At 39.2% G+C, this 22,460-nt stretch overlaps 2 protein-coding genes and 1 pseudogene across 3 annotated transcripts in view; all 3 read right to left on the bottom strand.

Moving 5' to 3' along the window:
* The window catches only part of LOC110990033 (importin subunit alpha-4-like), a 29,322-nt gene extending 6,951 nt beyond the window's left edge, over nt 1-22,371 (bottom strand). The window contains exons 1-6 of one of the 2 annotated variants that reach the window (XM_022254810.2): nt 22,103-22,370; nt 20,003-20,100; nt 19,328-19,440; nt 18,114-18,297; nt 16,698-16,802; nt 10,437-11,296 (exon numbers count right to left, since the gene is read on the bottom strand). In XM_022254810.2, coding sequence (XP_022110502.2) covers nt 11,216-11,296; nt 16,698-16,802; nt 18,114-18,297; nt 19,328-19,440; nt 20,003-20,100; nt 22,103-22,253 — 732 coding nt within the window. In that variant the 5' untranslated portion in view covers nt 22,254-22,370 and the 3' untranslated portion in view covers nt 10,437-11,215. Of the gene's footprint in view, nt 1-10,436; nt 11,297-16,697; nt 16,803-18,113; nt 18,298-19,327; nt 19,441-20,002; nt 20,101-22,102 lie in introns of those variants that run through there. The other variant, XM_022254809.2, reaches the window with a different exon arrangement.
* Nucleotides 1-22,460, bottom strand: part of LOC110978718 (sperm axonemal maintenance protein CFAP97D1-like) — a 105,411-nt gene that overhangs the window by 31,104 nt on the left and 51,847 nt on the right. The window lies entirely within an intron of this gene.
* LOC147798240 (glyoxalase domain-containing protein 5 pseudogene) lies at nt 20,275-22,093 on the bottom strand (annotated as a pseudogene).

Here is a 22,460-nt window from a genome sequence, read left to right as displayed (position 1 = left end):
AGGCAACAATTGCTTGGAGTTTGTCAGACTGTTCTCCCCCTCAAGATCACATAATAGTCTTTGACATGACATCCGCTGGAAGCAAATTCTGTATACCCTATAATCACAAGCTGTTATGCCTAATCTTTCACTTACACTGCAGTTTTAAACTCATAAATTTGTCAGCTTATAATCAGACAAGGATGAGAGGCAGACATGTTCTGGCATAGTGGAAGAATTTGTCCTTCAGGCCATGGTAATTTGAAGTTGGAACTAATAGTACTCCATCAAGAGAGAAAGCTAACAGTCAGTAATGCAAACTTTCACATGACATGAGACATTTTCGAGGCAGGGAAAAATTCTTTTCATTTTTATCTTAGTCTAATAGAGGGCTACAAACAAATTTATACGAGTATTTAATGCAGAACAAAAAGTATTTTAAAAATTATAATACTTCACAAAACAATACATCAAATTTGCACCTGAATATATTGGCATTTTTCTTCTCTTTCAATCATCTTTTAATTTAAGATTACTCAAGGATCCGCAGTCCATAAGTGTTGCCGAATTAACACCCCAAGATGTTCTCCATCATGACCTACACTTCCTCCTGCATGGTTGTCACCTGTCAAACAGAATCTTTCCTTGAACGATCTCACTTACCCGGGGTGAACACAGAGGGGAGGCAATATCTTGCGCTAATCAAACCAGATCAAATGCGGGGAACCAGTGGTCTAAGCCATTACAGGTCTACAGCATGAATTATACCGGTGTTGTATCCGAGACCTTGATGTCCGAGACCAAGACCGAGACCATTAAAAAAAAGGTCTCAAGATGGTCTCGAGACCGAGACCAGGTTTTGAGACCTACAACACTGAATTACACACTGTACTTGCCTAAATGCTGGTACAGGGGTAGCCTACCTGTATGTTTAATCACATTGATGAGAAAACACATCAGTTACTTATGGCAAATGAGATGAACTTAATAACACATAGGCTATCCTTTCCTGCTAGTTTCTGGTTGTACATGTGATAGGAGCTTATACTATCCACTCCAAGTGGAACAAAAGAGGGCGTGTTTGTAAATGAAATTGACAGCCCTCTGCATACCAACTCACTGCATAGGCACATAAGTACATGCGCATTTGACGTGGAGCACGCCGACTACGCACAACAAACTTATTTCGGAATGTATGGTCTTTGCGTACACGCTGAACACGTGCAAGAGCCAGGTTGGAAAACTTACTACCATCTGTCTTTCTCTCGCCGATTTGGGGTACACTTCAGCTCAGGGCAGATACAGTATACACTTAAAAATAAAACAGAGTCTGCCTAATGTTTCGTCAGTACCTTCTGTCAAAATATGAGCCCAACCTAATTTGAATGTTTTAGGGGAATCCCCGCTGATGTGGATCTGGTCACTTTAGTACATGTACATGTACCGGGGTGTGAAAGAAAAATTGGTGCTTTGTTCTCTGACGACTGCATCTCCTTATAAACCAACAAGTGTCATTCGTACATGTATGGTGTGTATGATTGGCATCAAACATGCACATTTTCCCCTGAAAATGTGCACATCATTAAGTCTTTGCAAGGGTGTTGGGCATGCACATGGCAACGGTATCCAAGTGTCAGTGAAGCATCTCTCTTTGTCATCAGAGAGGGCGTGCTTGTGTACCGGGTTCACAAAGTTTGGTAACTACAAATGCTAATTCTTATGCCAATCCGAACACCAGAGGCCAATGTAAATTAGCAGCATCCTGGAAAGAATTCACACAACTCACAAAACATCCCTACGATCCACCCCCCCTGACTCCTCCCTCCCCAACGTGTGACCCATCATGCCCCACCAAGACGCCTCATACACCAAAGGCCATATAACCCTCCCTCCCTCCGAGAAGCTGACATGGTTGAACAGACCCCATTTAGAGACACTTATTGTCTAGGCGGGATGCAGGGCTGGCTGTCCTCACCGCTGCCTTGTGGAACTGCTTCGATGCCCGCTGTCATCTCCGATCCCGCAGACCGGAACGTGATGGGTTAATTATAACTATGTGCACTCAGATTGACAAAGCATGCAATGATGGTAATATTCGTGCGAGTTCAACGCTTTTCCAAAGGTTCTTAGAAATTAATGCACAAGTGGGTACAGTAGGCTAAGTCTACATCAACTTATTGTGGCTGGGAGTAACAAACATGTTTATAGAAATTAGCTGAAGCTGCCAAGCATTATAGCCAGTGGGCTTCCAAAGGCGCACAAAGGTAATTCAGTGCAAATGTCATCATGAAGTTGAAAGTCTGCCACAGAAACTGATCATGCTGAGCACTGTTATGAACACAGATGGGAAAGCAACCAACATTAATAAACAGCAAATACTGGTGCCTACATGTACATGTATCATAACATAATTCATGAATAATTACAGGTACTTTTTATTTGTCACCTTCAGTGAGTTTTTATTCTGTGTTATACCCTAAAAAAGGATGTTACAAAGGTGTCAATCTATTACCATGGCAATACACAGCTTTACCTGACCCTTGCAAAGGCAACATTTAAAAAGACGTACGTCTGTGATATAGAGGGAAAATTCCAACAAAAAACAGCGCTGGAGTTCCAGTCCTACATGTACATGTACGTGTAATTCACTTCTGCCATCTACTAGAACAAGATACCGGTATATTGTGAAAATGATCCTTTCCATATGTCAGTCTGTTTTCTGTGGAATTACTCACATGTAGTTCCAAGCTGTATTCAAAACTTTGAGCAACAACCATAATGATAGGGTTTAATTACCGTGCCAAAAATTGGCCAGTCGATTTGGAAATTGTAAATCAGAGGAAGAAATTCTTGCTCTGTCATTTAAAAGCTTCAGTAATTAAGACTTCTAATTTATATTCTACCTGAGACTGACAAACTGCCCGGAGATATTTACAGTCGCATGCAGCGTACTCATTAAAATGATGTGGATTCTGTAAACCGAAGATCGTATAGCGCTGCGAAGCGGCGCAAGATGGCGAACTTCACCGTGAATGCACGTAAAACGTTGTAATCACAGGGGCGCCATTTGAGCAAACGATACCCCTGCGCAATGCACATTAATGCACAGGTGATGCGGCAGGCACGTGCACCTGGTGAGCCTGCGCCCAAGCATTACCGTAAACTGCGCAGGCGTATCGCTTGCTCAAATGGCGCCCAAGGTAATTACATCTTTTGGGCAGAGTTATCCATCTTCCGCCTTCGGCGCTATACGATCTTTGCTGTAAACCCATCATCAAACTGGGGGCCAAGATTAAATTAATTTGCAAGCCATCCTTTTTTTTTTCAGGATGAAGATTAAATTTTAAAAAAAGAAGAGAAAAATATACTAGACAGGGAAAAATGTGCAATTATTTAACCAGTGGACCGCTGCTATTAATCACGCAGGGGGCGACTGCAATATCTGTCACAACGTACAGTAAATTTGTCTTGTAAAATAAAATCAAGCAGAACTTGGAATGAATTGTTTGCTTCTTTACTGACATCGGTTCATATATCATAATGTGCATGTCTGCAAGCACCTGTAGACAGACTATTCTAGCATTTTATCAACTTTCGTGCAAAGTCACTGTATTTTACATTGCAATTACAAAATAAACAGTTAACAAGTTGGTTCATACATTTATGGTGGAATCTGGGACCCTGCATATATATGAAATCATCCTTTAAGGCCATAATTCACATCTCTTCAATGTACATGTACATGTAAACTGTTTGAAAATACCATTTTGTGAAATCGTTCTTATCAGCATACTGAAGAACAATTGCAAACAAAACATCATGTCAATTTCAGTTAACACAAAGTACACCTGACACTGTCTGAGGTCTCACTTCTGTAGAACCAATCGGAAATCCCGTCCTAAGTTTCATCACGTGCTGAAGAATGGGTGTAGCTGTAAAACGCTTTCATCCTCATTGATCAAGGTACTGGTACTCTTCTTTTGCTTTGATTTCAATCTATTATTTGGACAAAGGGCCATCTGGCTTTCAACTACAAACAGAAGTTTGTGCTAGTATACAAGCCTACTCAGCACACCCAGATCAATAATTCGATTTGTCAAATTAATCAGCCGAGTGTATGCATGTAGAACAACAGTAAAGAGAACAAAATCCTATTATTGGGTTTGAGATATATTGATCGAATGGTGAACGACACACTGTGGTTTTTCAAAGAAAAGAACAGAACAGAACATAATTTAACTGCAAACAGATCTGGATTACAACTGTGTACATGTACATGTACTTTATGTTTGTTTATTTAGAATTAGTTTTAAAAATATTCACAGATTTTAATTCATCAATAACTTCTGAAAATACTGACAGTAAGCTCAATTCATCCCCCAAAATAATTTCATAGCCTGCATACATTTCTGCTTACACAGTAATTTAACTACATGTAGTGAACTTTTTTTTCCACACAAATTCTTTTGAATATGCCATCAAAGCCTGGCTGGCTGAAAAGAGTGAGACTTGACTTGAGGCTTCTGAACACAAAACCAAAAACCTCATTTCAAAAAACCTCAGTTAAAAAATTGTCCAAGGAACATGTGAAGTTCTTTATCAACCAGTTTCTGCATAAGCAGTAAACATGAACATACTTCTGTAATGTGTGGAAATAAACAACAAATGCATGCAAACAAAATATCTTGTTTTTTAGACCATTTCAGAAGTACTGATAGAATGGAAATTTGGATTTTGAAGGTTGGAGAGACTTTCAGGGTTACAGCCCAGCACATCCTCTTAATACCGGTACATTACATGTACTTTATCTGTTTACTAGTTTATCCAGTTTGCTATACCTTCCTGCAAAACTGTCAAGTTCACAGTCTCTATATCCTGCTATGAAGCCTTCTTTTTATGGAAAAATTGAATTAAAAATATGATCATTTAAAACAGGGAGCAGCTTATAAATGTATACTCCATGAATTAACAAAAGATCATAAATGCTTTCAGATATTATGTACTTGCACTCAATGCAAATGACAGCAGCAACAACTGTGATCAACAAATTAATACGTGAACAAGAATATATTTTCAGCTAAGGTTTTTAAGGAACAAAATCCAAAGCGAGCATCGAATACTGGATCGACTGCAGTGCTGCTATTAATGATGATGATGATGTGAGAAGAACCTTTGAGGTGAACAAATGATTGGATGGGAGACCAGCTGTTTCTTGCAAATGTCACTTGGCCACACAGATTAGAATAACAGCACAGTGTTATCCTCTGACACAACATGGATTAAAATGTCTACCAGCGGATAAGAACATTATGTCCTCAATCAAATGCTGACAAGTGCTGCTCTCACACAGTTTGTTATGAGAACAACCAAGAAATAACAGAGATTAATTGTAAACATTTGAAATGGAGCCAAATATTTGAGCAAAAAACACATCATCTATTCTGAAGGGAAAGTTTTGACCACTGGTTCAAATACACTCCGTCCATCTTAACTTCTTGAATCATTGGAGTAAAAAAAAGAGTTGAAAAGATATTAGTTTAAATTCCAAATATTGTACAGTTTACATGTATATTTGAATTTACTTTCTGTATACATGCTTGTTACTTCTGGAAGATGGCTTTCAATATAGTTGCTACAGTATGCCCATCAGTGCTACAACTTCCTGAAGGACATGCGATCAAGTAAATGATGAGTAACCATGGCTACCACATCCCATTTCCCTATGTATATCATTTTACATCTGAATTGACTTCTGTTGCCTGAAAATTACAGTGCGCATAATCACAAGGCCAAAAGACATATTTTCCGCATTTGACCCACAGACAGAATTATATAACGTCCACGTGTACAGGACGTGCTAAATTTCTGCAGGTACGCATAGGTACCAGTAGGTCTTTCCTGCAATAAGAGGATAATTAATAGGGAAGTCAGAACTGCCCAAGTCTATTTCAACACATGAACAGTCCCCATAACCTGGCAGCAAATACTGTATTGGGTACTTTGCTGTGTTAATACACCACATATACTTACTCCCTCATTTCCACTTCTACGTGCCTTTGGGAAATTCTAGCTAGGAAATTTTCTGAGTCCTCCAAACCAAACACTGCACATTTAAACATGTTTCTTTTAAATCCCAAACCTGGGCACCAGGCCCCATGTACTAGTACAACGGTGTGTAATCTACTCATTCAAATACTGCAAAACCAGATTTTGGATTTTAATGAATTCACGGTGGTCATTACTAACACGCATTCAAACATGCTTTTCAAAGAAGCCCCTCACCAAACCTCACAAAAGGGAATCTAACAAATCCAGATGCTGGTGATTTTTCTTGGAATTGTTCAAATACCGTAGTTTAAGTTCGTAAATGTAAACATATACTAGTACAGTTTGTTCTCACTACAGTCTGTTAGAATCAGGAGTCTACTAAACCTAAAGAGCCCAATCTGTACAAAAGGCACTTCCAGGTCACCTGTGTACATGTACCAATACTTGGATTTTGGGGTAAGTGCATTTTGACATCCCCGTTGATGAAGGAACATTTACAGCTTTACCGGCTGTGTGCGAATGCGATAGCACCTTATTAATAAATGATTTCTAACTGTGATCACCAGATGGTTTGATGGTATCAGTGTTGATAGAATATGGTACCGGTAGGCTGACTAGCATAAACCTGAACTGTGGGTGTTACATACTGCATATCTGTACCATGGGTTTTACTCCATAAGCCTTTGCCTTAGTTACGCCCCTACTACATGTACAGCGTCTGCTCCCATAAGCCTTTTGCGAGTTAACTTTGACCCAAATCTGGTACACTGAGTTCTTTCACGTGAACATAACAGTTTCAATTCTCCTTACTAAAACCACTGTTGCTATACCTCATGATTCGGGGCAAGCTTTTGCTTAGTTACATAAGAGACGCCTTGCAACAATACACTGTTCTTAATGGATAAAAAGGGCACAAAGGAACCAGTCCATTCCAGAGATGGTGGTCGCTATGCGACGGCTTGCCCCGAATCAAGAGGTATAGCAACAGTGTCTTTAGTCTGGGGAATTCAAATTGTTATGTTTATGTGCAGTCAGATAACTCAGTGCACCAGATTTTATTCAAATTTAACTCACAAATGGCTTATTGTTGTGACAGTCCCAGCTACCTGTATGGTTCTACAGTTGGCCCAGCCGAACTATAGCAAAGTGCGCCACAACATGCATTAACCATCATTTCATTTTGTGCCACTAAAATTCAGTTTTTATTGGTGTCGCGGATGAAATGCCAGGTTGGCATACTCTTGAGAAGGATGAGAAATTTTGTTTGGAAAGTCACTAACTATAGTAGGGCCGGTCTAATTGCAGCGAGTTGGATGGTCCCAACTTTAAAGTTGGGACTGTCTCAAGGAATTGTACACCTTGTCTTTGGGTGGGGGCCTTGTGCAATGTGCATAATCCAAGCTCTATTACCGTGTCAGATCCTGGCAAAATTCTCAGATTAGAGAAGGCTGGCCTGACAGGAAAGTTCCAGCAGGCAGAGCCAACAAGGCAATCTTTAACCTCTCAATTGGTAAAAAATGCACTCGTTGCACGAGTATGGCCACAAACTTTAACGTTTCAAAAGAGAGGGATCCCATCCAGCACTAACTTATTCTTCAAGTCATGATCTGCTATGATTATTTTAATGACAGATTGGATGAAAGGATCCATTGCTAGAGGTGGGGCATTTCATCTATCATTAAAGGAATTTGTCCTTTCCACTGCACCAATGTGAAACAGTATGAATTTGATTATGTACATGTACGTCTATGAAAATACATGTCAACAAAAATTGAAATTTACTTTTGAATTTAAGCAATAAGAATTATTTTATTTGACCCAAATCAAATTGTGGCGAGACCAAACAGTAGACTACATGTATGCCTTTTTCCAGACTTTGCTAAGGTCAAGAGTTAATTGCCAATCTCTGGTTTGTTTTTTAACAGACCACTCATGCTTTGACATTCAGAAGGGGTTAGGGTTTTCAAGACGTATTGACACTACTGAGTTTTTCCTGCTCCCCGAAAGTGATCCCACATCCTTCAGAAAATTTTGTTCCCTGAAAGTGAGCCGACCATGATGCATCCTATGAAAAATCATGCAATAGTGCCAGCAGCTTTTTTTTCCTGCACAGACGAGACATTGGTTTCAAAAGGTGTCGTTCAAACATGCGCTTAATACAACACAGAATTACCTTATTTCATGATGATCACACAACGCTTTGCAGAGTTTTTCAATAAAGGTCAAGTACCTATATTAAGCCCAAACTTTCACATTAATTTACAACCCGTGCTGTGTTAGTGCCTCTTATAATGAGACTTTACAAAACTAAAATACATGTGGGAGATGGGCCAAGTACTTGACAGTTTCTTGTAAGAGGAGGTGGTGTTAAAAACAGAGGAGACTGCTAATTGCCATGTAACTCATGTTATCCCGATTCCCAAGTCATGCTATATTTATGTGAATATACATGTACTACAGCAATGACCTTAACAGCTGTAGCTGTGTAGAAGTGTGTTCACATCTGTGATGCCTCTCACATGTACATGTAATGTCATTCCTGTATCAACCCCATTTAGTTGGGGGCCACACAGAATTATAATAACGATGGCGTCAGGAAAGAAGAATGATCCTGAGCATGTTGTGACTTCATGAGACGGTCTGCTGTTCCAGTCAAATTATAGTTGTATGCATAATGGTGAGAACTACAATGTATGTAGCCCTGGTTGATTTCGGCAGCAATGGCAGAAGTTACACCTAAGTAACAGTCATGTCAAATCTACAGTACGTACATGTACATGTACATGTAACTTTGACAATTGATCAAATCTCGCTCAAACTGACAAATGCTACCCAAAGTAACCAATATATCCACCTGGCCATCACTGGAAGATGATTTGAAGATTACGAAAATTTGGAATTGAAATGGGTTTTTTTTCCTGACAAAAAGCCAACGAATCATATATTCCTGAATGTTTCATACGACCTGGAATTTGATTAAAGTGTGTTTTACGTGGATGTATGCTAAGAATTTCAATTAGGTCAACCAGCAGGCAAACTACTATATTGGGTCCAAAAGATGTCGGCAAATTTTATGTAAAATTGTCCAACACCCTGAGGCTTCTCATGAGCACGTGTTATCTATCTTAACACGTAAGCAGAATGGTAGACACGTTTGTGTTCCTTAAAAAATTGGTGTCTCCCACCAACTTCCCTTTACAATGACAGCCCTACTTATGCAACAGAGAGAGAGAAATAAACCAAAGCAAAACATAAAAACAAGGCCTCCAGGTGTTTTCACACAAACAACAGGAGATCATATTATGATTGAAAATCTGGTCACTGTGATCAATAACAGGCTCCACGGTAAGCCAAGCAGCAAGAGAATCCTGCCAGTTCATCAGGTACCAGGGACATTCACGGGAGATGAACGCTTTGTTAGGCACTATTTTGATAGGTGGAGGCTACAAATCTCATTAGGCAAAATAGCATAACAAACATTTAACCAATCTAATGCTTATACCTTTTTCTTTTTGCAGTTTTGGATTCTGTTGTTTCCTAGAACAACACCTTGGAAAGACAACTTGAGCAAAAATCATACACCGGTACATCTACACCTTTGAAGGGAAACTGCACAGGTTTGGTTTTAATAAAAAAAAAATGAACAGAAGGTGAATTTGAACTTATATGTGGGCTAACGCAATCAGGAAACCACCCCAGTGCTGTACCCAGAGAGATATATCCAATTCAACATGTACATGTACAGTACGTTGGCAGCTGTCCCAGTTGATCAATTTTCTTGATAATAGCAGGTTGAGGCCAGAAGCCATGGCACCAGTACAGACAGTATAGCCAAGCCCAAATGACAGTCTAATCCTTGGAAGCTAAGGTATCAACCAGTGGGATGAATACAAGCACTGATTTTTATTTTGGAGGTACCGATTCTGTGTTTTTCTTCTTTAGACCAAACCATTTTGAAAGAGTTTTCTAAAAGCTCCACTATCATTTTGGGGGGGAGGCGCATTGAGGCACAAGATTTCCACTTGTGACATCATGGAGTGAAAAAGCTTTCATTATTTCATTCACTCAAGGGCCTTTCAGATATTGATTCAGGCTAATTTGATTTTGCATAATATGTGCATGCATTCCAAGGTCAGCAGACTGGAATGAACATCAGTGTAATTAGTCTCCATGGGATGTGAAGAGTATTTATGTTTGAAACATTTTGATCAACTCGTTGAGTTGTTACTTGGCATGCATGTTCTCATTATTTTCCATGGTCTTTAAAGGAAACATGCAGTGGATATTCGGCTCAATGAATTTTCAACAAACAAGATCTGGATACTTTTCATTGGAAGTGAAAAGAAAAAAAATTTAAATGCTTCAGGCCCACAATCGGGCATTGGTTTTGGGAACAAAGCATGAGACGGAGCCCAAGCCGAGTACTGGAAAAGGGACCTACATGTACTTCAAGAAAATGTGAAAAAAGTGTGATATACCGGTACTAAACCATGGACACAGTCCTGTTTTGCCTTGAATGGTGTTGATGCTTTTTGCTCCAAAATGTGGGAATATCCATTAGCACAAAATCCAAAATGTTGAAATTTCTCTCTTCTACTGCTACAAAGGAGGTGGAAAGTCACTGTTACATTGAAGGCTGTGTTTCATGAATTCAATTCATAAAACTTATTACCAATCTCTTCAAAGATTCCACCTCAAATTTCTCAAGTTCAATAAGTTTGAAAGTCATAACTACTCATAAACAGGTCTCTGTAGAATAAAAAAAAACACATTTCAGCTGGATCGCCGAAAACTGATGGCCTTAAATGATTTCTATTTCTGGTTTTGTGTAAGTGATCATTCTTCTGTGTCTGCTGCATACTATTGCCAGATCAAGTAACTTGAAGATAAATTGGTAGATAATTCATCAATAAGGTAATTTACAAGTTCCATGCTGTCACAGTTGATGCAAACTCAGCTTAAGTTTCTTTAGCAATCATTTCAGTCCAACAGATGTTGAAACCCCGGATGTGAAGCTCACTGGAGCTACCAGTAAGAGTCTGGCAAAGGGACCAAACAAGCTTAGAATTTTGCTTGCTGCTAACTTGAACAGTAATTCAGCAAAAAAACTGGAAAATAGGGCCAGACGTCCGTCTCAAGTACAAGTCTCACGGCACGAGCAGTTGACAAAGTCGAACTGAAGATAGCATCATCTTGTCTCAAAAACTCCCAGACGCATGCAAAGGGGGTGATCACAAAAGAAACAGGAAAAGCTGCACGCTACATGTACCTGCAGAAAGAAGAGTTTTTACCACAAAGCTTACAAGCCCACCTAGAGCTGAAGTCTCCACTACACAATAAACATTTCACCTGTCACAGTTAACGAGTTGAGATGGCTTTCACAGTCCCACGTTCTCGTAACATGTGTTAGCAAATTTCAATAGTGACCGTGGGCTGGAAATCAACTAAATGAAATAGCAAGTCAAGGTTTCTTGTGTTCTCATGACCTAATGTACCACTGTAGCCTGACAAAGTACAACGACCTACCCCATCCCCCCAACAGCTTGTATGTAGATAATGTACATTCACATGTACAACAAATTCAGACAGTCCTGCCAACAAACACTGCAGCTTAAGTGCACATGAAAGACCTCACATCCAGAATCCCTTGGATTCTACAATAAATTCCTCTCCTACAAAACCCTAGTACATGTACCTACAGTGTAGATCTATTAAAATGTACCAGGAGGTCTGGTATTGGTTTGCAGGATTATGAGAGAACACTTCATGCCAAATATTATTTCTTGCAAAATGGGGGTTTGGGAGGGCTCAGGAAGGATCCTCCAAAGAAATTTCCTCCAGCCAGGTTTTTCCCTCTCTATTTTCCCCTTTTTTAAAACCAGGGTACTTGTATAAATGAAATTTAGATGCCAATCTCTTAATTTTTACATACATGTAGGTGAACCCCCAAACAGGATGGCCAAACAATCATGCAAATAAAAGAAGGCATGCCAAGTTCAAAAAAAAGAGCTTTAAGATCAACTGAAAATTACTTTCCTAGCCACTGACCAGTTGTTGTCATATGGTACCGTACTGTACCTTCCATGAGATTGCTAAATCCTCTTCATTTTCCAAACCTCAGAAGCCACTGTTTACAACATGATAGTTACATGTGTAAAATTATATTCAAATTGAAGAAGTAATCCTAGAGGAGAATACACATGTATTGTATATGGATCACGGACGTAAATTTATCTTGTCAACTACCGTAAATTCCTTAAATACTTATCCAACAAAATAACATGTATTAGTTGAGAGCGCAGGAAGGAATTTTCCCCAATGCATCCCTTTCTATCAGCTGGTGGTAGTACCGTAAGTTGGGACCTTGACTCTAGTGCTGTTATTCGTTAAAAGAAAGTGTCCCTCTATCACAGAGATTTCTTTTGAAAAGTGGACTTTGTAAGGGTCATATAAAGCTATGTGTTACCCTGGTATGGGACTGAAAGCTTTGAAACATCTTTTTTTTGGGTATAACAAGGAATAAACTCACTGAAGTTGGTGACTGACTAAAAAGAGTGCTAATACATGAAGTATATTGGAACCATATGGCGTTGTTTTCCGACATCACTGTCTCCACAATAGTGCCGAACATGATCAGTTTCTGTGAAAAACATAATTTGAAACCCATGAAATTATTCCTCGTTTTTTTTCCCAATTGCTGATATAACACATGCATAATTATCTTAAGGAGTATAACTGCTATGCCAAAGCTTTGCATACCATATTGGAAAGACACGCACGGCAGCTTAACGACAATAAATTTTATGGCCTTCATTGTCTTGTGTATCAGATTAATTAGGATGTAGATGGGGCCTCGGGAGGCGGGAGCTGGCAGTAATGGATTGAGATGCCAGGCGACTTCTGAGGCGTGACAGGTTAAAGTCAAGGAGGCATGATGTTGGAGGGATCTAGGAGCGTTAATGAAGATGCCACATTGCCAGGGCCTATTCTGAGGTTGATGACAAAATTGCTGTGATTGATTTCACGATATGAGAAAGAGTGTCGCTTAGACAGGTGATAGTTTGGGGTATTTTTTCTCCATGTGTGAAGCGGAACTGACTCCTTTGTCATTAAGAGACAAAAACTTATGACTGTAGTAAAGAAACGCATTTACATGTACATGTATATGTATAAGTAAAGGCCCAGCTAGCAGTACACTCCTCTCACTTCAAACAATCTTATCAGAGTATTCCCAGCTGAGGTACTGACAGCAGTAACTAATTTGCTATGGGAGGAAAATTTCTTCTTCAGCAACAAAAATTTACAAGCTACCATGGACAAACTACTGGACTTGTTCTTCCAACAGGTATATGGGTAATTCCAGAAATGAAGGGGCCAAAAGTGTGACATTTTCGTGTCCCTGTTACATCTTACATTGTACCTTTGTTATTTGACATGGACATATCACCAGAATCGTTTTCTAACTATTACTATTTGTTTGGCAGGTAATTTGCATTAATTCATCACTCTTGGAAATTAGAAAATGTATTCTGAAAATCATATGTAAGATGTAACAGGGACACAAAAAAATGGACACCTAATTTCTGGAATTACCCATATTCATAAGAAGACGATGACAGGTTGGGGTTGATGAAATTTTCAAGCACGTTCAAAACCAATGAAGGCAACTGAATTTCTTTTCCACAGAGACAAAGTGACAAAGAGCCTGATGTTACATGAATTTCCATTTATAGCGCTGTATATATAGTATATATATAGTATATATATATTATATACTTTACTGAGAACTTTCTTAACCCACACCAGGATCTTATTTTTTCCAAGCTTCATTTACACTGGTATGATTTATGTACCGGTACATGTAGCCTGTGGGGATGATCTCAGCAACAGGACACCCAATATGCTGTCTTTACATCCAAACCATGCCAACAAGTTATAAAATACATGTATCTGAGTTGCTGGTCATAGGGTAAGTCTGACATGATCAAAAGTACGTGTTTACACAGCTTTACACAGTTACACTTAGAAGGATCATGTTTCAACAAAGTGGCTGTCTCAGTCTATCTGTATCAACAAGCCAATGATATTTGATTAGCCTCACCGAGAACTGCGATAAAACATGAAACATAATGCTGGTACTTGCTGCGTTTATCTACGCAGGACAGTTGCAAAATTAGCTCTTTTCAAATACATGCGGTAATTCCAATTGCATCAGCAGAGTGGGTGCATGTACAGGTACACCCATTCATGTACACTGTCCTGATCAAAAGTCTGCTACAGGCATCACTTGTGAAATTAGAAACTTTGTCACAGCAATACAGATTGTGAAGAAATTAAAAGAGATTTACGGCCAGCTCATTTTTCAGCATGTGCTGAAACTCTTCAACTGGCTCTACTGGTTCACAGTTCTCATGTTGAAAGCATACTGTTGGCTCAAGATTACAGGAAAGACATGAAAGATAGAGAAGCATGAGTTGTGCAACATTCATGGGAAGCTAAAAACTAGTCTACTTTCTTCATCCAAAAAGGCCAAATATGCATTGTAAGGAAGGGTCCCAGACAAACGTATTTGTCTGAACCCATCCTAATGGAAACTTTATGTTTGTTTTGACAGTAAGCTACTAGCATGTTCACCAGGTACTGGTAGCGGAAGATCAATAGAGTCTTATAATGTAAACAGTTATCTTTGGGCAAACAACTCCACAATCAAACAGTGAAAATAATGAGCCTGATTCTCAGAGATCTGTGATGAAATAAACCGATTGTGCCTACTAAAATCACATCACTATGCAGTGTATAGTGGGTATCAACCCCATACAAACAATATAGCTAAGTTACAATATAGTGTCCAGCACATCAACAGTCCGAGTCTGGTATTTGCCGTCGGCTTTATTTTTGATAAATGATACTTCTGAAACACTTTGCTTTAGGTGCACATTGTGTTTGTTGATACTTAATACCCACTACAGGTCACATGACTTAGCGGGTGCAACCGGTCTATTAGACGACAGTAAAACTATCCCCATCCACAAGCACTATTTTTGAGAGAAACAAATTGACCACAGCAAATATACCAGTATTACAAACTTGCCACCTGACATAATATTTTCTACAAAAGGAGCTAAATTTACACGAGGTCAGGTACACCAGTCAAATTAACAATTTAATTTCACGACCATGTATTATCATATTTATCCTATTCTACCATGCACTCAGGCAAAGAGCACAATCAGTGGCGACAAATACTCTATTCAATTTTTTCACTCCTAAAAGGAAAACAAAGCAAAATTTTTCTTCAGAGATAAAATTCATTTGGAACAGGTGTGGCCCGTTATTTGAGACTTTGATTTTCATTTACATGTAAGCAGGCTTGTTTTATCCGCCCCTACGGTATCAACCAAAACCCTCAAGGAAAACATCAGCGGAAGAAATGTTTTCCTCAATTTAAGATAACCCACCTCCCATCACGGTCACCTTAAACTAAAGAAAAACAACAGAGACGATGTGTATTTCAGGGAAGCCAGTACCAGGAGTGTGTAAATTATTTAATGACGACTTGGAAAGCTTTTTCCGGGACATACAGTACCATTACATGTAGGTGGTCTGCATTTCATTTTGGAGACATCTGAAATAGAAATCTTTCTGCCCAGAGCTGAAGGCATAATAATTCCATCATAATTAAATTTTGAACAGCAAAGATTCTCCTTGTCTGAAGAAAATTCATTCTACAACGATTTGCTGCAGGCGCAACATTTTCCCTGGCACTTAGGCTGGACACAACACTGCTGCCTCAAGTTATTAGCTCTAAGAATATGGGCGCCCGACATTAAACCCAATAGCGCCATATCATTTACTACACATACCTTTCTATTAAAATACCTGACATTAACAAATACCAGACAGGATTTAATCATTCCGTAGGTACCTGCAGATTGCCCTAGGTCGTAGGTATACATATACAAGCCCATGACTTGTGATACATGTGCCAATATTTTATGACTGTAACTCCACGAGATAATGTACAGTAAGAAGTTTTTCAAAAACATTCATGAGCTAGTAACCTGACTGATCTATTACCACAATCACCCCAAGCTACAGGTAACAATTCATCCCAATTCCCATGTATGGAGCTTTGCAGTCGTGGCATTCAGGAAAAACTAACTGGGGGTGTTTGATTTGGCAATTAGTCATAAATGTATGCAAGTGTATTCTTCTTGCAAGGGACAGTTGCTAATGCTCTTATCATTTCCTACTGAGGGAACGGTACGTTTGTACCATCCTAGTTAATACTGGATCACAATATGCAAAACTCTGTTACCATGGGAAACCAAACTAATAAAAAAGTGTTGAATAAAACAAAATTTGCCTAATCTAATTTTTAAGAACTGGAAATGCTCTCAAATTTTGACCAGTCTTACATGACACAAAAAATAAACTATACATATGTTATTTATATTATTCGTCAAAAGGAGTTCTTGTCAGAGGATTGCTAAATGTATCAAAAATGTATAAACTATGCATCTTAATATTTCAAAATATACATGTATTTATGTACATGTACCCACAATATGGTACATCTTAATTTGTTCCTTATTTATGCATCACAGGAGCACAGGATGCATAAGTACATTAATTATGACACCATTTCGCATAAATTGGAATCCACTTACCTTGAGTAAGTTGATCAGGGGTTTGATGGCTCCCTGAGCTACCAGCCTATCACGACACTCTGGCCCGTCACCAGCCAAATTGCCCAGGGCCCAGCAACACTGGTCCTGTGAGACAAGAAATAACAAACACAACAGGGCATTGATGAGGAAAGGCAGAGGAGATTCTTGACAAGTGACTGTCATAATTCTCATGTTAAAGTTGTTGAAGTACTTAGCCTGTCAAATTGGCCACTAAAATACGCCGATAATTTAAACAAACTGCAATAAATCTAAAACTGTTTTTGGTTACAGTCCACTCGTGATCAAAACCGGATGTACATGTACATGGACAATAATTTATAAACGACACACATGTTGCGAAAAGGTCTCAAAAGGCTGGCTAAAATTCCCGCATATACACGAAAGAGCAGGAAACATATAGAGGCCAGTGCACGTATTTTCCCCTCCAAAAATGGCATGGATGACACACTACCAAAAACGAAATTAGCAATTCAAAATGTTGTTTCGGGAGGGCTGTGCATACACAACTCTACTTTTTGTTTAATCGTTTGTTGTTTGATTTGGTTTTGTTTTTGCTTGTTGGTTTACAGTTGGTCCGAGTTTTTTTCCTTACTACGTTTGTACGTTATAAAGGTACAGTTGAAGTCCGCATTTATTTCAACAATTTTACTGAGAAATATTTAAAGTTTATAAACATTTCAACTTCTGCGGCCATTTTGTACTGTTTCCTAAACAGATATTTGTTTAAGCTCAAATTGACCTCACACGCAAATTACTGTGTAGAGGAATAATATACTCAAACACCTGTTACCCTATTATTCCATTACACTCTGACATAATACCCAAGTTTGCAGCAAGGTCATTTGGATCAATAATGTATGCTGATCAGCAAAACTCCAAGCCTCCAACCAATTGGCACTAGCGCAGCATCACAGAACGGCAGGTTGACAAGTTGCAGGCAATGCTTCTAGTCCTTTGTAATGATGTGGACTTAGAAGACTGTTCCGAAACTTTTTTGAGATATGGAACATGAGGGGAGAGAGGGGGAGGGAGTGCCAGACACCACATACTTGTGACGCTGGTTGGTGGTGTTCATGGTTGCTTCAAGCCTGTTGTCGAGTTACACAACTTTGAGGACAAGAAAAACGAGGAGGGTTGCACACCCCCTGACTTAACCCCACTGGCAATGACCAGCCAAAGAGTGACAAAGTTATACAATAGTTACAATAACCGACCACAAAGATAAAGAAATACCCGTCATATCTGACCATAAATACCGACCGCAAAAATTTGGGCATTCAGACAAGATGCTCTCCACAACACAAGAGGGCGCCATTCACATTTTCAGCCTAGTCAAGCTAATGACAGCCCACCCATCTGATGAGGCAACGAAAGACAAACGGACGTCTTACCGACCTGTAGTGCTGCGTTCTGACCGCTGAGGTATGTGATGAGATAGGGGGCAGCAGACTGCAGCACCAGTATGCAGTGATCGTGAATACTGGCCGACATGTTGGTGATGCACCAGGCTGCTTGCAGCTGTAATGCTGGATCGTGACCGCTCAAAAGGCCGACAAGGGCTCGCATTGCGTTGTCCACACTGTCAAAGATGAAAAAAAAACAACCTTGTTTGTGAAGACACTGAAAATTCAAATTTCTACTTAATACTTTTAAATGGCAAGATTATTTTTCTCTTATTGCAAAAGTGCTTTCTCATCACTTCAGATTGGCATGCCAAAATGACACTCAAATTTCCAGATTGGCATGCCAAAATTGTACTCAAATTAAGGTCTGACAAGCAGACAAGATGGTCAAATAAACAGTTTTCTGTAATAAGCAGTTTTCTGTAATAAGCAGTTTTCTGTAATAAGCAGTTTTCTGTTATAAAGCTCTGCCCACTCAAATACAGAACTTACATGTACCAGTATTTGTGGTTTATCTAAGAAAAGCAATAGACCTTATTCACGGGGCCGGCCATACTGAATTTTAAAGCGAGGTTAACTCTTCATTTTTGAATGTTGAGAGTACAAATGAAAGCAATAAATAAAATTTCATGACAAATTTGCATATGTCACATGAATAATTTCGAATTCATGATTGAACACACAGCACCCTTGCCAGATTTTGAAAATTAACGGAAGGAGAAATTAAAAACAGTCCGGTGCTGTCCTAATCGACAGTTTGCAATATGTAAAACAGATTTGGGGAATATGATAAAAAAAACCAGCCTCAACGTGAACAGGGTCTGCTGCAGTAAAGTGCCTTACTCAAGAGCAATGGCAAGTTGTTTAATTGCAGAGTAACATCATTATTCGAAACCCACAACATTCATATTTACGCTTGTGGTTTTTTCACACACTTTCGGGGGAAACACTGAATATACAGTGTTACAATATAAGTTGACAGGCAAAAAAAAAAAATCAAAATTTGAATAAACATCTCCCTGACACAAATCCACCCTTAGAAATATTCATATTATAGCTACATTCTGCCCACTCAGGTACCTCTAGAAAATTGATTGAAGTCAAGCACCCTTCTCAAGGACACCAGTAACTACTGGGTAGGTGCGATTCAAACCAATGCTTATAATCTGGCCACTGAAAGGTAGACTCTGGAACACAGAGACCTACCTCAGAAAGGCATCAATGAGCGCACTGCCCTGCGCAAACATTCTCTTGAGCCGTTTGAGCTGGTCAAGCCGGTCACTCCCATGCTTCTGAATAGCCTTGGCTACCAGGTAAACCTACAACAGATTTGGGAAGAAACAAGTCTCAAAACTTACAAATTACAGCAATTCATACAGACAAGACGAAATTGTGAGAGATCATGTTTTAGAAGCACAGTGTCATTGGGATGAAGTTACATTGGGTTTTAGGACTTTCGTGGAAATACACTTAATAGTGTCATGGATGAGTTACAGTTGTATACCATGGTACAGGATTGATGGCATTACTATTTAGCACTACAGTCCTCAAATTCATTAGACTTGCACTAAAGTCTCAAATTGACCTCAAGTTTCAAGTCGTGGAAATATTACGAGTACAGGATGCATGTGCACTTCGAAACTTTGACAGACAGCATAAATTTTGTAGATTTACTTTGTCCAACACACTTTAAGCAATGAGTATTTCCCATCAATTTGCATGGTCTCGTGAAGGTTTCTTCCAATAACCTCACCAAGTGGTGTTTTAACCAACACTTCTGAGTCAAATGCTTATACCCTCGCCATTTCAAACAGTTCTTAATGTCTCATTCGGTTCACCCCATCCACACATATTGCTTTTCCAATGAGCATTGTACTTCACCTGGGCCTGTGTGTATTCCTCCACCTCCTCCCCATCTGTTTCATCCAACCTCAATCTCTTGGCATCGATGTACCGATTTCTCCGGTGCTTGCGTAGTTCTGATAAGGTGGCCAACACCAACGATGAGAGAGCAACAGAAAACAATTAAAGGGAAAAGACGTGGATCTGGGGGAGAAAGGTGTTACCTTCGGACACTGAGAAATCAAAGAGCAGTTACATCTCTAAGAACTGCAAGCATTCCTAATAGCAGACACTGGGGAGACAGCACTGGATGATTTCTTCAAACTTTTTAATATTTATTTGGGAATAAGAAAATTTTTAGAACATGGAACATTTCCCTCAGTTAACAAAATCTTTAGCAGAATGTCTTCCTGTAAGACAGGGCCACATTTTGGAGGATAGAAAAAATTTTTAAGAGGGGACTTGTCACTCTCTTCTATAACCTCCAAGGGCCATCTAATGTATACCCAAAAGGAATTAATCCAATACCAGTATCAATCTGATAACATTTTAAAAGAACTGTTAATCTGGATCTGGATCAAGCTCTGGATCTGTTAAGAAGTACTGTGGGCATTTTCATCAGTAAGGTCCATGTAGCAGTGTAAATTTGTTATAGTGCCCTCTTTTGGTAATGTTGTGTGATCGACACTCGCGTTCCAAAAACATCTTTCCTAATGATGTTAGCAGACTGTTGAACCACAATACAGGCAGTTTTTCTAGCTAATCAAACCCTAGGAATGCAACAGCTGGTAAGAGCACATAATTCTCCCATGTTAGAAATCATTGAAGAATATTAGATTTAGTGTTAAAGGTCGGTTGGGGACAACAGGAACGGGTTGTAATATTTGTAAAACCATAGAGGGTCATGGATGGTTCTGTTTATTAGAAGTCTACTACATGGAGTCACATGTACAATTCTATATATGTACTAGCATTAATGGTAATTTTGGTTGGACATGTGGCAAGTACACTACGTACATAATAAGTAAATTCATTCTACTTAAATTATAGTTGGTTGTTTTCTTTATTTAATCACATAAACAGGAGCTAATTAAAGTTGATGTACATGTATTCATTGTCAAATAATTACGGCGAACCATCGTGTTCGTTATAGCAGTGTTTCACTGTATAGCCACTTGAAAAGCTTTCCTAATTCCGATGGTACAACTACAGTGTGAGGGGGATAATTAAGTCACTCTACATCACAGAGTTTTCCTCATATAAAACTAGATCCCAAAGATCACTCAATAATCTAACAGATCAAAAGTCTCTTCTCTCAGGTTCCAGCTGCCATGTTTTGTGATTCTTAAGGTCTTCATGGAAGTCCTTGGTCTGCTTGCTCACTGCTATCTTCATAAGTAGAGACCTCGATCAGGTTCTTATCTGGATCTCGGAAGTAGACCGACCTGATGGGTCCCAGGGCACCAGTGCGCATCACAGGCCCCTCCTCCACGGGCACACCACAGACTTCTAAATGGCGAATCACATCCTCTAAGGATGTCTCACTGATTAGGCAGATGTCGGCAGATCCAGGAGAAGGGTGTTGGGCCTTTGGCTCAAACTCTTTACCGACTTCATGAAGATTGATCTTCTGTTGACCGAAGCGAAGGGCCTTACGATGTCCTTTAAAAGTTACAACCTCCATGTCCAATACCTTGGTGTAGAAGTAGATAGTGGCATCGATGTTTCGGACCGTCAGAACTAAATGATCCAGTCTTTTGATGATGATTCGAACAGCAGAAGCCATTCCAGACACCTTGATTTTGACAGGTTTAGAATTCCATTTTGAACATGTTAAAGTTGAATTATGAAAACTAGGTTTTACACTTTCAGCTAACACCAAGGCCCACATATGATGGCCCAGCAATAAAATATCAGCCACTTGAGTTCTCCTTGATAGTTGCTGAAAAAGTTTATTGGTGTTGTAGTTTTTCAAGGCGGTTCAACACGAATTTATTATTACATGCTTGAGCAAAAACGCAAAAGAGGGCGCAATAACAAAATAACAGTATACCTAGTGGGCACACACTGAACTTTAGGTCTAATGTAAGATTCTTATCACAGGCCAGGAGAATTTTAAACACAATTTCGTTTGCATACCAACTTCTTCGTCTCTCCTCTTCTCTTTGATTTTAGAAAAATCGGTTTTTCCGGCTTTATACTTTTCTTTATGATCCATTCCTTCGAAGTTTGAGGTTTCTTCACCGTCAGCGTGGTTCCTGCTGATCTCGCATGCATCATATGCATGCATAAATACAAATTCTGAAAATTACTATTGTTCAAACCACCAAAATGTTATATCGATAGGTAGAAAACATCCGTTAATTTTTGAAAGGAGAAAATAATTAAATACATTAATATTGCTCTTACGTCAGATTTTTGTAAAATGCGCAGTTTTATTTTATTATATATTTTCAGATGTTTATATTAAACTGAGAGAGCTCAAGTGGGGGCGCGC

This window comes from Acanthaster planci, linkage group LG09, assembly GCF_054643075.1.
Source record: "Acanthaster planci isolate LZ-2023a linkage group LG09, COTS_SCS, whole genome shotgun sequence".
Classification (NCBI taxonomy): Eukaryota; Metazoa; Echinodermata; class Asteroidea; order Valvatida; family Acanthasteridae; genus Acanthaster; species Acanthaster planci.
Note: the sequence above shows the minus strand (reverse complement) of the source record. Positions and strands in the feature narration are given on the sequence as shown.